The sequence below is a fragment of the Saccopteryx leptura genome, chromosome 2, assembly GCF_036850995.1.
Source record: "Saccopteryx leptura isolate mSacLep1 chromosome 2, mSacLep1_pri_phased_curated, whole genome shotgun sequence".
Lineage (NCBI taxonomy): Eukaryota > Metazoa > Chordata > Mammalia > Chiroptera > Emballonuridae > Saccopteryx > Saccopteryx leptura.
The window spans coordinates 358,780,536-358,794,281 of record NC_089504.1 but is presented as its reverse complement, the minus strand read 5'-3'; the positions used below and the strand labels follow the sequence as shown (position 1 = coordinate 358,794,281).

Genomic DNA, 13,746 nt, shown 5'->3' with positions numbered 1-13,746 from the left:
ATAGATACGTGCGTATATATAGTTGTTTTACTTTAAAACTGTCCCTAGAGCAGGGCTGCCGTTATATCGGAATCTACCCACTCTAAGAATAGTTGGGTACGAAGACATCTGCTTTCTTGGTCAGATGCTGTGGGGAGCGTGGGAACGTTCTAGGCTCAGAGCCGTAGAGAACTACAGGTATGCCCCCGGCCACCCTGGTCCCAGTTGGGTTCCAGTCCAAGGGTGTTGAGACATAAGACCTGAGAAGGCCTGTGCGTTTTCTCTGTGTCACGTGCCGGCCAGCTGAGCTATGTCTGTAACAACGGCAGCCTTCCACGAACACACACAAAGTGCAAGTGACCACACTCAGATACACTGCATGTCGATCAGTTTTTATTCTCATCAGTTCTCAGAAGTCTTCTGTTTACACGAACCTCAGTGGGTTAGGATTACCCACGAACATGGCGATGTTTTATCAGCAACTAGAAAGTCTTACTAGTGCCCAGAAAAACGGCCTCTCTGAGTCTGAGACACATGCTCAGTGGGAAGCAGAAGCATTCAGGGCTCAGCTGTCCCTACTGCGTTTCATCCTGATTGCGTCCTGCCTCTGCGCTTGGCCTCAGCCCGAGGCCAGGCCTGTTCAGTAACCTAGCTCACTTCTACTTTGTCTGTAACACATCAAAAGCTTATAATCTAGCTGTCTTCTCAGGTAGAAAAAAAAGACAGAAAAGAAGGGTTTAGGCATTTGGGGCAAAAAGGAGCTAGAAAGCGAAGAATGAACGCAGAGAAATGAGTAGGGGAAAGGTAGCCCTACCAGATGACCCAGTCAGGAATGATGTACATCAGCTGGCGGAAGTGTCAGGGAGCCTGCACAGCGGGTGCACTGCACAGGCGTGCCCGTGTCCTGAGGAGCGACCGTGTGCCCGGGCTGCGTAAAGAGGTTTGGGAGCCAGGCGTCAGCAAGTGAAACGGAAGTCTGCCGTCTTTGTGCCTTTGGAGGAAAGTCTTCAGCCGATGTTGTGTTCACTGTTACTTGCAGTGACCCAGTCGGTCCGGGGCTGCTGGCTGAGGACTGAGGAGAGAGGCTGTACCCTAACGGGGCATTTGCAGTGTCTTCATTGCTGAAGGACTCTAGCACTGTTGTAGAAATGTTCGGGTGGAGCACGAGAAACTGGAACCAGAGCAGAAAACCACTGGTGCTCCAGTTGCCATGAAGCCTCTGCAGGGGCTGGAACCCCGGCACTGGGGCGTCAGAAGCGCACGTGGGAACTGTCACAGACGAGGAGAGGAGCCATGCTGCCCTCGTGAGACTGGCTTTCCAGTAGGAGTCAGTTCCACTGGGACTGTGTGGGCACGGAGTGAGTTAGGGTGCCCCGGTGCCCGCCCCGGCCCCCGCTAGGCTCTCAGTGCACAGGACAGGGACTGAGACGTGTGGACCGAGGTTTGAGCACCGAAGCTGTCTGGTGGATGCTGTGCGAATGGTACGGAATGGGCTGGTGGCCATGTACAGCAGGGAGGGACTGCCTCTCTCTTAAGGTGCCAAGGTCAAAGGGCATGAAGGAGGAGGTCGTTTTCCTTGTCCTTGCAGGACAGTGGTGTGTTAAATAAATAAGGAAAACTGACATTTACTGATATTTAGTAAGTCCTAGGTAGTTTCCAGCACTAATTTCAGGCCATGCCTGAAACGTTGATGAGGAGGAGGCTAGCGTGAGCTACCTCGTCCCGGGATGAGGAGCATTTTAGAAGTGGGGCTGGCGTGGGAGAAGGAGGGGTTGAGCAGATGGAGTGAGGGATCACAGTGTGGAAGGGGGAAGTCACAGCTCAGGATAAGTGTTCCCTTTGGACCAATAAAAGAAAGTGGGCCCTGAGCTTACATACTGGTTCTGAGGTTGTGAACCACTTTGACTCATAATTCTTTAATTTCTTAACCAAAAATGACATTGTGGGACATGCCCATTGAGTACCTGACCCGTTCCTGTACCGTTACATGTGTGACCACGTGCACCGTGGTTGTACTGTGAGCTCTACCTGGGGTGGAGGAGGGCATGGCCCTGCCCTCCGAGAGCCTGTAATCAGTTGACAGCCCAGGGTGTGCACAGCGCAGTCACGGGCAGGGGGCTTCCGCCTTCCGCTCTCCTCCTCGCTCTTCGTGTCTTGCTTCCCCAGCTGTGGGAGAGCCTTTGCTGCAGTGGGTCAGAAGGTTCTAGAATAGAAGGTTTGGCCGGCGAGGGTGGAGGTAGGGGCAGGGAGCATGCCGCAGATGTGCCGTGCAGGCGGGACTGTGCTGGAGAAGACCCCCTGCCCTTCTGTGCTCGCCGCAGCTGCGGAGAGGCACACGTCTGATTACAGAAACACTGAGAGGACGCTTTTGCAGCCTTGCTGAGCTTTGGTCCTGGCCCGAGCTCTGTCCTTCCATGTTTAGTCCCAGCTCGGACCCCACAGACGGCACAGCCCTGTTGTCACCCTTGCCTTTCTACAGATGGGCGATGGGGACCGTGTTTGGCCACTTTTGTCCAAGTAGGCTGATAGAAATCTTAACTTACCCCAAGTTTGATTTGTCCGCTCTCCTGATAATGCTACTGATGGAAGGCCTGTTGCTCACCAGCTTAGGTGGACAGTTGTTTGGTATCATCAGCGACGGGATCTCAGAGGTCGTTCACTCTCGGGGAGGCAGGCAGAGCAGCCGAGGGGTTTGTCCAGTTTTGAGGACTGGGTTTCAGACACACAGTCGGGTGGGCACAGGGAGTAAGGAGGGTGCTGAGGCAGGGAGCTCGTCACTGCGCACCCCGCACGTGGACAGCTCTTGGGGTAAAGGGTAGCTTTTTCTCCAGGAAAAGAAAACAGCCCTGGAAAAACATGTTGTTATTTTTCTATTTTTATAACCACATAAATGCAGAACCAGAAAACAATGAGTGGACCGTGAAAATGAATATATAATGAATGAGCTTGTTTGCCTATGAAGGTGCAGAACCTCAAATATAAAACATTGTGAGTTGAAATGGACTTTGTGTTAGGGCTTCATAGGGTTCTCTCAAGGCCGAACCAGGAGAAATAAGATTTTTTGGTGGCAGCCCTGCCCTAGAGATTCATAGTGCCTTACTTTTTGCTAAAATATGTTTGGGGATCTCTCTACCAGCTGCACAGGACTTATTGCCACTTCTTGTGGCTTATATACAGAAAAACCTAGATTGCATTTTTCGTGTTAATATGCCTCAGGATGTTTTCAGGAGTGATGTGTGATCGAATATCATCTTACTCATGATTTGAAGTTATTTTAACATTTTGCTATAACAGAACTTGAATTTTGTTTTCCTTAATGCTAGTTACCTGTTAATTTGTATTTGAAGTAAATTTTATTTCCAAAATCTGTACTGGAAGTAAAATTACATAGCAATGTAAATTTCTGACAGTCAGAGCTGCTAACATATACATTAGCAGAGTGCCGTGACCTACTGCAACCTTGTCCTAACTTGCTAATTGCAAGATAATTTTATGAAGGACAACTCAGTACCTTATTACTCTTAAAAAGTTCATCCTGCATTTACATGGGGGTAATCATTTAACGTGATGGAATGCACACATCTGGAATTGGTAATATGCATTCTTTATTCAGGTTATTTTATTTTATAAAGAACTTTGTTCACATATGCAAATTCTGTAAATAGTAGTAATGTTTGCATGTGGTCCTCCCTGGACTAGCTCCTTTCGTAGCCCGATTTCTAAGTATACTGTGATGTTGAATGTCTCTCACACTAACCCGAGTGTTTGTATATTTGCTCTTCTGTCCTGTTTCCGCTGTTTCTCTGCTTTAGAGATTCAGAATATTCAGAGAGCTTCTTTCTATGACAGTGTTTCTGGTCTTCATGAGCCACCAGGTGAATGTATAAAGCCTGTAGGTCTTCCGACACAGAAGGGTTTTCAGCCCGCAGGAAGAACTCGGGGGGCTGGCAGGAGGGCCGGGGGGCTGGGCAGAGCGGGTGGGGCTGGTTTCTGGGTTTCTGTTTGTTTTGCTCATAGACCTGCATGACCTTTCATTTCACGCTCAGTTTTGTTCAAGGCAACTGTTTGAGTGCATACATGATGTGATTGCTACCGCCTACACATTGCTTCTTTCTCTACGCACAGCACTCACAGCACTGCATAGTAAAAGGTATGTCGCTACCTTTTCCAGTAGTGCCGTTCAGATACAGTCCTCGGAGGGGGTTATTAGGGACCGATCTACTAAGTAATGTCTCCTTTATCTTTGAATTAACTTTTAAATTGTCAACTCGAAGAAATCCCAAAGAGGAGTTTTTTACTTTGAGTCATGAACATTTTGTGAACAAATAGTACATATTTACCTCACACGTGTTCTTCTCATCGTTATACCTTTTGTTTGGAATTCATGGCCATATCTAGCTACTTGACTTTTTCTTTTGAACTGGAGATAATTAAACTGTTGACAAGGCTTCATATTTGCAAGAGAGACTAAGATAGAATGGATTGCTGTTAGCATTTATACATTGAACGTGAAATTGTGCTCCAAACATGTGGGCCATAGCTCTGTTTTAAAATATAGCCTAACCATGACCAGAGCTCCCCCAGAAACCCAATATAAAATGAATATCACCTAGCCTTCCAGTTAATTAGTTAAGTTATATAGTGAAAATCAAAAATATAGTCAAATCCATCTTATGAAATTTCCTTTATAATTTTTGGAACATGATAATACTGAGGTCTGTGTACATCTCAAAAAAAATTTCTTTTTAAATATGTCGAAGTAATGTGCCCACTTTCATTTAAGTCAAGTACCTCCCATTAATTCTAGTTCACAGACTGTGAACAAAGTAGATTGTAAGCGTTGGGGTGGGGAGAGAGATTGCTCGATAAGCTGGGAACGACGTGCAGCAGAAGAACTCCGCAGGGAGAAATCTTCCCGGGGCATCTGTGGCCTGGGGGGGGGGGGGTACCGACAGAGTGGGGGAAGTCTGACGGAAGAGAGAACTAGAGTGCTCTCTTTAAGTTAATTCCTTTTCACACTTGGATTTCTGATTTTTAAGAGAATTCCAGGTTGTGAGCTCTTTGAGAGCTGGGGCAGCACCCGTTTTTGCTCCCCCTCATTTCCTAAGCAGCTGGCACAAAGTGGGCACGCCACGAATAAGTTGTCGAGTGAGGGGATTGGCGTGTGGGTGGGTATTTCACGTCCACTTTTGACACGCAGCTTTGCCTGCCATGCCCCTGGGGCCTTCCCCTCCTACAGCATAGGTGCTTTCTTGTGGGACCATGATCTTCGGGGAGTGTGGCCCAGGTGTTTTCTGTGCCAACAGGATCAAGGACAGAGCTACTCTGAGACGGCAGGATTTTGGCAGGGAAGAAGCTCATTCACCTCGCCATATTCTCCCTGGACTAAAATGTGCTTGGTTCTGTCGGCGAGGTGTCCTTTGGTTGAATTACTCAGCTGAACTCTTAAGTATCGGGGGTCTCCATTTCTCCTTCTGCTTAGGAGGCCTTCCATCCATCATGGCTAAATGTGGTCTTCGAAGTTGTATATAGGGTTTCCACAGCAAAATGTTTTTCTCCTGGAGATGTGTTTACTGACTCAAACGCCTTTAGTGTTTTCAGTGATTCCTCAGAAGACTGGTTGCAGGAGTCCCCAGGTGTCCGCGTCGGCGTTGCCTTGGCCCTGATAACATGAGCACCCCTCTAAAGGGGAACACAGAGCTGGTACGGACCCTGCGCTTCTAAGTACATTCATAATGGTAGGAAAATGGCATTATGAAGATGGGGAAGGCCTTTAAGGATAAAAATGAGACTAGGATCAAGAGAGATTTCCGAAAGCATCAAAGGACTAGTGCCGAAGAGAAAGAATTAAAATTCCTAGCGGAAGATAAGGAGGGCATGCAGGTTTGTGTTACACACCGAAGGGGACTCTTTTCTTCCAAATATAAGACATTTTGAAAATCAGGACTTCAGAGATAGCTAATGATGGAAGATGCCAGCACAGTGAACCAGAAGAGAGAGATTGTGACTTCAAAGTTATAGGCAGGGTTTTTAGATTCACAGGGTCTGTGACAGGGCTGTCTAGCTTTAGTTCTGACCCAGACCGTGTCGGAGGAACAGTAGGTACAGTCTGCCCCAACGCTAATTTATGCCTGCAGTCTCCTTCACGGAGTAGTGCCTCCTGAGGTTTTCTGCGCCTCCACGAGTGCTGGATGGCTCCTGGCATCCGAAATGGTACCACCAGAGAAAGCATGAGAAGTACATGAAGCAAAATTTATTGACAGCAAAGTCCTGCACCCCAGTACTTGAAATAGGGTAGCAGCAATTAACTGGAGCCTGAGAATTACCACAAGAGGCTGGTTACTGCTCTAGCAGGGCTTCCCCAGTTGTCACAGCTCTTTTGGGCCTTCCTTTATCTTCTAATATCCACTGTATCCTTTTTTCTTTTTTTGGTGTTTTTCTGAAGTGAGAAGCGGGGAGGCAGAGAGACAGACTCCCGCATGCACCTGACCAGGATCCACCCGGCATGCCCACCAGGGGGCGATGCTCTGCCCATCTGGGGAGTTGCTCTGTTGCAACCGGAGCCATTCTAGTGCCTGAGACAGAGGTCATAAAGCCATCTTCAGCGCCCGGGCCAACTTTGCTCCAATGGAGCCTTGGCTGCGGGAGGGGAAGAGAGAGACAGAGAGGAAGGAGAGGGGGAGGGGTGGAGAAGCAGACAGGTGCTTCTTCTGTGTGCCCTGGCTGGGAATTGAACCCAGGATTTCCACACACCTGGCCAATGCTCTACCACTGAGCCACCCGTCCAAGGCCTCCCCTGAATTCTTGCCTACCTCCTTATTATAATTTAGGGGAAAGCCTTTACCTTACCCGTGCTTCAAACTAAAAAATGACAATGTTCTGACTTCTAAGACTTTGAACCAGTCTTTTTGTCCTGGTGAGTCATTAAAGGAAGTTGTTGGATTCAAGCAGCATGACTGATAAAGTGGTATCATTTCCTCTCTTTGTAGATTATTATGTCAATTGGTCCTGAGCCTCAGTCGTTAGTGCCGCTCTGGGATCTGTGGTTTGGGTCTGATAGTGCACGTGCTAGGTTCACTTGTCATTATTTTCAGAGGATGAAGGTTTTTGTTGTTGTTTCAATGTAGTCTGTTTCTTCATATTTTATTTGGACTCTTAATAGGCATTGGAAGCTCCAGGAGAAGCAGCTTTTGGGTCCTGGACTGGAGTTCATGAGCTTGGACAGGGACACTTAGTTCTCGGGGTTCCTGTCCACCCCGCACGTGGGCAGTGCTCAGGCCATGGCGTCCGGCGTTGCCCGTGCCGCGGCCTCTGCAGCCGCTGCCGGTGCACCCCTGCTGCTGCTGCAGTCGGCGCTGTGGAAACAGCACATTAATGAATGTTTCTCTCTGTGGCTGCCATTTAGTGCAAGTCCACTTCTATTCAGAGAGCCCTGAGGCCAGGCTGGTCAGCAGTCATGCTGCGCTGTCCTGTGCCAGTATGACCTATGTGCTGGGGACCTGCCAATGGGAGACGACGACAGTGGAGCGAGGCAGAAACTGGGGACGCACGGGGCTCCCTGCCTGCCCAGAGCCTGGGCTTCTGCGGGTGGGAAAGTGAAGGTGAGGGCAGTGAAGGAGACATTCAGGCTCAGCCTGCGCCAGTGCCCCGGAGAAGGACTGTTGCCGTCAGCCTCTGGGCCTCCTGCATACAGTTTTTCTAAAAATGTCCAGATACCGCAGAACAGTTAATAGTTATATAAACACTATAAATGTGTTATTACTGTGTAATAGGGATATTGTGGAGATAGACTATTTGATATTAAGATTGTTTCTGAGAATCATAGCAGTTAAATGTTTGTTTATGAATGTTTTTAACAGTAACATTTTAGTGTGCATTAGAGTAGCAGCATTGTCTTGATTCCCTGAGATGAGTATTGAGAACACGCCCGTGCCTCACGCAGGGCCAGGCCCAGAAGTGGAGCTCTTCCTCACCATCTGACCATTGAAACGAACACTAAATAAGTGTCTCCCCCCTTTTTTAGCTTTTAGCTATGTTAACCACAGTGAGTTTCAGAAGAGCTGGCTTAAATACATCAAGTTAAACCTAGTAGCACTGGTGTTTGGGCTCGTGCGTAGATTTGAAAAACATGAAAATCTCCTGTGCCTCTCGTCTCCGGAGGCTGTCCCCCTAAGCACTCTGGCTCTAGACCAGAGGTCTCAAACTCAACTCAGCATGTGGGCCGCAGAGCAAGAACACAGCCGTTCGGCGGGCCGCACTAGGTCTACAAAAGGCAACTGTTACGCAACACTTTTCTCACTGCAGTTGAAAACAAAAAAAAATCAGTACAACAAGCACAATCGTACATGCAGTTTACTCAGTGTCACAAAACGACCAGAAACTGTAGTTCGCATCACAACTGCGTTAACTAAGCTAATATCTAGCTAGGATGCTAGAGAAATGAAAAATACAAGGAGGCCCCTAGGCTTACTTAATTTTATCCAAAATATTTTGAACTTCGTGGATTAGTCTGCGGGCCGCACAAAATTGTTCGGCGGGCCGCGAGTTTGAGACCCCTGCTCTAGACAGTATCGTTCCTTATTTTAAAAAAACTTATTGACAACAGTTTTATAGGATAGATGATTGCAAATTGCTTTTTTCTTAAACTATAAATATGTCCTTACACATTGCAGGTCTGTGGAGCTCATCTAATTTCTTCCTGTCCAAACAAGTTTTTATAGATTAATAAATTGTTTGTGTAAAATACTTTGAAATCCTGTCAGGCTACTGGGCGACCAGATAATGAAGTACAGTGCCCACCGGCAGCCCGAACCAGGCCCTCTGGACATGGACACGGACACGTTAGGTGGAAGAGTTTGTAGCAGGAGGATCAGCAGAGCGATTGTTTGCCCAGAAACCGTGGGCTGTAGAAGACACTTGAAGGGCTTAGTAGCAGCTTGAGGTCTTAGAAGCATGATGCTCATTTCGAGGAGCTGCTGGAGCTCCATCTTAGCCTTTCTCTGCCTCCTGCTGTAACCTCTTTTGGCAAAAAAATGTTTTTTGTAAAATAGAGGTTGGTTTGTCTAGGTCTTGATGTTTTAGTGAAATCATATGTTATTAGTGTGGGCCAAATCATTTAATGCAGTTCCCAAAGTGTCCCTCTTTTACCCACAAGATAGTTTTGCTCGTTGGCAGCAGCTAACCCTGAGTTTAAATTTTTGAATTAAAAAATTTTCAGGCCCTGGCCGGTTGGCTCAGTGGTAGAGCATCGGCCTGGCGTGCAGAAGTCCCGGGTTCGATTCCTGGCCAGGGCACACAGGAGAAGCGCCCATCTGCTTCTCCACCCCTCCCCCTCTCCTTCCTCTCTGTCTCTCTCTTCCCCTCCCGCAGCCAAGGCTCCATTGGAGCAACGATGGCCCAGGCACTTAGAGTGGCTCTGGTCGCAACAGAGCAACGCCCTGGAGGGGCAGAGCATTGCCCCCTGGTGGGCAGAGCGTCGCCCCCTGGTGGATATGCTGGGTGGATCCCGGTCGGGCGCATGCGGGAGTGTGTCTGACTGTCTCTCCCCGTTTCCAGCTTCAGAAAAATACAAAAAAAAAAAAAAAAAAATTCAAAGCATGCCAAATGCTTAGCTTTGGATTGCCTTTATTAAAAGTAAATTTGAAAATCAGGTTCATTATGATGATTTTTTTTTTTTTGTATTTTTCCGAAGCTGGAAACGGGGAGGCAGTCAGACAGACTCCCGCATGCGCCCTACTGGGATCCACCCAGCATGCCCACCAGGGGGCGATGTTCTGCCCCTCTGGGGCATCGCTCTGCTGCGACCAGAGCCATTCTAGTGCCTGAGGCAGAGGCCATGGAGCCATCCTCAGCACCTGGGCCAACTTTGCTCCAGTGGAGCCTCAGCTACGGGAGGGGAAGAGAGAGACAGAGAGGAAGGAGAGGGGGAGGGGTGGAGAAGCAGATGGGCGCTTCTCCTGTGTGCCCTGGCCGGGAATCGAACCTGGGACTCCCACATGCCAGGCCGACGCTCTACCACTGAGCAAACCAGCCAGGGCTATGATGATATTTTTGTTACTATTTTTTTTATTGTTGTGAAAGCAGTTCCTGCTGGGGACCGCATTGTGTGACCACTGTCACCTGTGTGCACAGCAGTTTATAGAACTGCAGCAGGGCACGGACCTTTCCCTCTCTCTCCGTCTCCTCCAGAGCCTCACTAGTTCCAGCTGCTGTCATCTCTCAGAAGCGGGGCTGCCACAGTGGCCACCTGCCTGGCCTCCCCGACCGCTTCCCCAGCCCGTTCCGTGTGCAGGAGCCAGAGAGGGTGTCCCTCATAGTGCTTCGCTGCCCCCGGTCTTCCTGCCCCTGGCCCTTCTCACATGTTGTTCTCACCATCTGGAATATTCTCTCTGCTGGCTCATTTTTTCCTGTTGGGCATTAAGTGTAGTTTCTCCAGAGAGGTCTCTAACCACCCATCCCTCTCTGAGCATCCTGTTCCCCTCCATATATTCCTCACTTTGTAATTTTCAGTGTATTTTATTTACCCACTAACGTCTATGTATCAATATCGGACATGTTGGTGCGAGGGGCACAGTGATGAGTAAAAGTGGACATAGTAGGCCCTTAACAAGAACCTGTGGAAGGCAGAGGTACCTCTGTGACGGCTGAGTGGAGGGGAGGATATAGGTGTTGGTGACAGGTGCTGGGGAGTCATGTATATCTAATGAAAGTCACAAATGAGGTCACGCAGGATGAGCCTGTGCCTGCGAAGAGCAGGTCAGACAGCGTGTGCCTGTACTTGCACCTTGCCTTCTTCTAGAAAGGACTTCAGCTGAGTTGGGTGTGGACCCCTGGGAGTGCTGTCATGTGCAGGAAAAGCAGAAGAGAAGCCATCACGGAGACTGGAGTCACTAGGGAGGTGGATGGAGGTCAAGGGAAGATGGAGATCGTAAAGGAAGCCAGGAGTGGAGAGAGGTGTTAGAACGCGCTGCTGGTCAGCAGGTAGATATGCCGAGGCCAAGTGAAATAAACGCTGAAAGCCTGCTGTTAGCAATGGACCCGCCCTCCCTGAGTAGCAGCCGCTAGGGAGGGCGGGCTAGAAGCCAGTTAGCAGTAGTGGGAAGTTAGTGGCGAGGACGAGGAGGAGCCCACATGTGACCTGCTTGAGGAAGAAGCCGGGCTCTGAGGAGTCAGAAAGGAGGCAGGCTCAGGTCAGAGGACGCGCATGGTTTCGTGGCATCTGCGTGGTCGGGTTTGGCGCTGTTTTTGCCAGAGCAAGTGAAGAGGGACAGGTTGAAGGCACAGGAAGGACAGGCTATCTCCGAGGGGTGGCAAACGGCTCCAGAGCACAGGCCGGAGGACGAGCTCTGACCTACACCCCGAGTCCGGTGGCTTCGCACAGGAGAAATGGCGTGATAATGTGGTGCATGGGCCTGGAAACCGATTCGGTGTTCTCCCCATCTCGCAGCTTCCGTTTAAGACCTGCATAAGCTGAAGTGACCTTACCTCTGGGTCATGGTTTTCTCGTCTCAAAACCTCATTGGAAATCAAGACTCAAGTGAGGTGTTGATCATAGAGCTCGGCACAGAGTACCAGGTGCCCGGATACTTTCAGTTCTGGGGAACAGATGGAAAAAACAGCGGTGGCTGTTTAGATTGAAAAGGGTGTTGACAGGGTAGTTCAGTCATATTTTGATTAAAAGATTTCCATAGTGCGTTTTATTCATTTAACAATTTTTTTAAAACAAGAGCATATCGTGCACCGTGCTCTGCTCGTGGCCGGTGCACGGTGAGGACCTCTGTTTATGTCCTGTCCACAGCAGCGTGGGGTCTGCATGACGCGCTGTCGGCTGCTCTCATCATAGCGCCGCATCTGAGAAGTTTGCGCACCCTTGAACTTAGCTTAGGTACTGATGCTTTTTAGGAGGCTCCTTCCTATTTTGTGTTCTTGCCCTTTACTAAGCATTATTCATGCTTTAAGGAGAGTGCTGAAGTTGACTCATTCCTAAAAAGCAGAACTGCTGGAATCTAGCCTTCCTGCAACTTGAATGACTTTTTTTTTTTACTGAAATTCTACTGACTAGTAAGAGATGACTGACCCCTGATCCCTGAGCTGTATTTAGTAAGTGGATTTGCTCTGTGCACATTTTTATGTATATCTGTATACGCCATTTCCTACTTTGAGGCTTGTCACAGTGTCAGTTCGTGAATCAGTAACACCAGCCAGTGACCTCTCATTTACCGAAGAGTTGTGTATGTGACACGCAGAGCGTCACTGGAGGGAGACAGGGGCTCCTGAAAGGGGCGCAGCGGCAGGCGTCTACTGGTCTATGCGGTGCGCGGCTGCCCGGGCGCTGCGGCGTCCTGCCCTGGACGCGTGTGGCTGTCGGTCCCACGGCTTGCACGGTGTCTCAGTACGCTGACCGCCCTACCCACACGGCACCCTGTCATTTGTTCCACAAGCTTGTGCTGCTGCACCCTCGCTGTGTCTTTGCTTGTGCTGCTCAAGAGTTAGGTTTGATGTCTTGTCCTTGTCCTTTTCATTTTAACCAGTGGACCGCATCGTGGGTCTGGATCAAGTTACTGGTATGACTGAGACAGCTTTCGGCTCTGCGTACAAAACCAAAAAGGGCATGTTTCGTACCGTGGGACAGCTCTACAAGGAGTCCCTCACCAAGCTGATGGCCACACTCCGCAACACCAACCCTAACTTCGTTCGCTGCATCATCCCGAACCATGAGAAGCGGGTGTGTGTTGAGCGACGTGTGCTGGTACTTGGAAGCGAACGGCTCTGAGTCAGGTTATCACGATCACAGTGTAAAACCCTCCTTTGCTTGATCAGGCTGGGAAACTGGACCCACACCTCGTGCTGGACCAGCTCCGCTGCAACGGGGTCCTGGAGGGGATCCGGATCTGTCGCCAGGGCTTCCCCAACCGCATCGTCTTCCAGGAGTTCAGACAGAGGTACTGCTGACGAGACCTTTCTTCGTAGGTATCCGAGCTTATCTCATATGCATCAAATCGGTGAGCGGAGGACATTGTTTTCCTGTTCCCCGGGTAGGTTCAGTTTTCTGTTCATACAGGGAAGGATCTGTCGTCAGTGGTGTAGGGCTGTATAAGTAATGCAGGTTCCCTTTAGGAATATTTGAAAATACAAGAAAGGTAAAAAGTAAATAAAACCATTCAGGAGTGACTCTTGAGACCATTGTGGGATATTTCTTTCCATCTTTCAATGACTACGTCTGTGTTGATATGCAAATGTATATTTTTTCTGCAGTGTGTGCACACACATGTGCGTATATGCACATGTATATATAGTAGTCCTTCTAATACAGAGTGGAGAACGGGATAGATTAGAAGTATGAAGACAAAAACAGAAGGGAAAAGATCGGTAGAAATGCATGCAGTAGAAAGGGATGAAAACATGATGGGAAATTTTATCCTTTTTATGTATTGTATACTTTTCTTTAATATTTAGTAGTTTCCTTTTTTAACCTTTTCCTCCTGGAAATCAGATTTTCAGTTATGACAGCATTTGTTCCATAAAATAAACAAGGTTGTGCATCAGAGAATGGCCCTTTCCCCACCGTCCCAGACGGAATGCAGTTGAGAAATGACCGCAGTCCTTCTGGGCTCTGGGGAAGCCCGGGTTGCGGCCTCAGTGTATGATAAACAGTCTGGTGGGTTCTCACTTCTGTGGCCAGGAGGAAAAGACTCCTAAGTGGCACCTCAAGTGCAGAGTTGATTGACGTATTCAGGATTCATCCTTTAATACAGCCGACTATCTACT

General features: G+C 48.8%; 1 protein-coding gene across 5 annotated transcripts in view; it reads left to right on the top strand.

Moving 5' to 3' along the window:
* MYH10 (myosin heavy chain 10) overlaps positions 1 to 13,746 on the top strand; it is a 119,897-nt gene that overhangs the window by 69,236 nt on the left and 36,915 nt on the right. For all 5 annotated transcript variants that reach the window (XM_066364851.1, XM_066364848.1, XM_066364847.1 and 2 more), the window contains 2 exons: positions 12,510 to 12,703; positions 12,799 to 12,920. In XM_066364851.1, the coding sequence (XP_066220948.1) occupies positions 12,510 to 12,703; positions 12,799 to 12,920 (316 nt within the window). The remainder of the gene's footprint in view (positions 1 to 12,509; positions 12,704 to 12,798; positions 12,921 to 13,746) is intronic.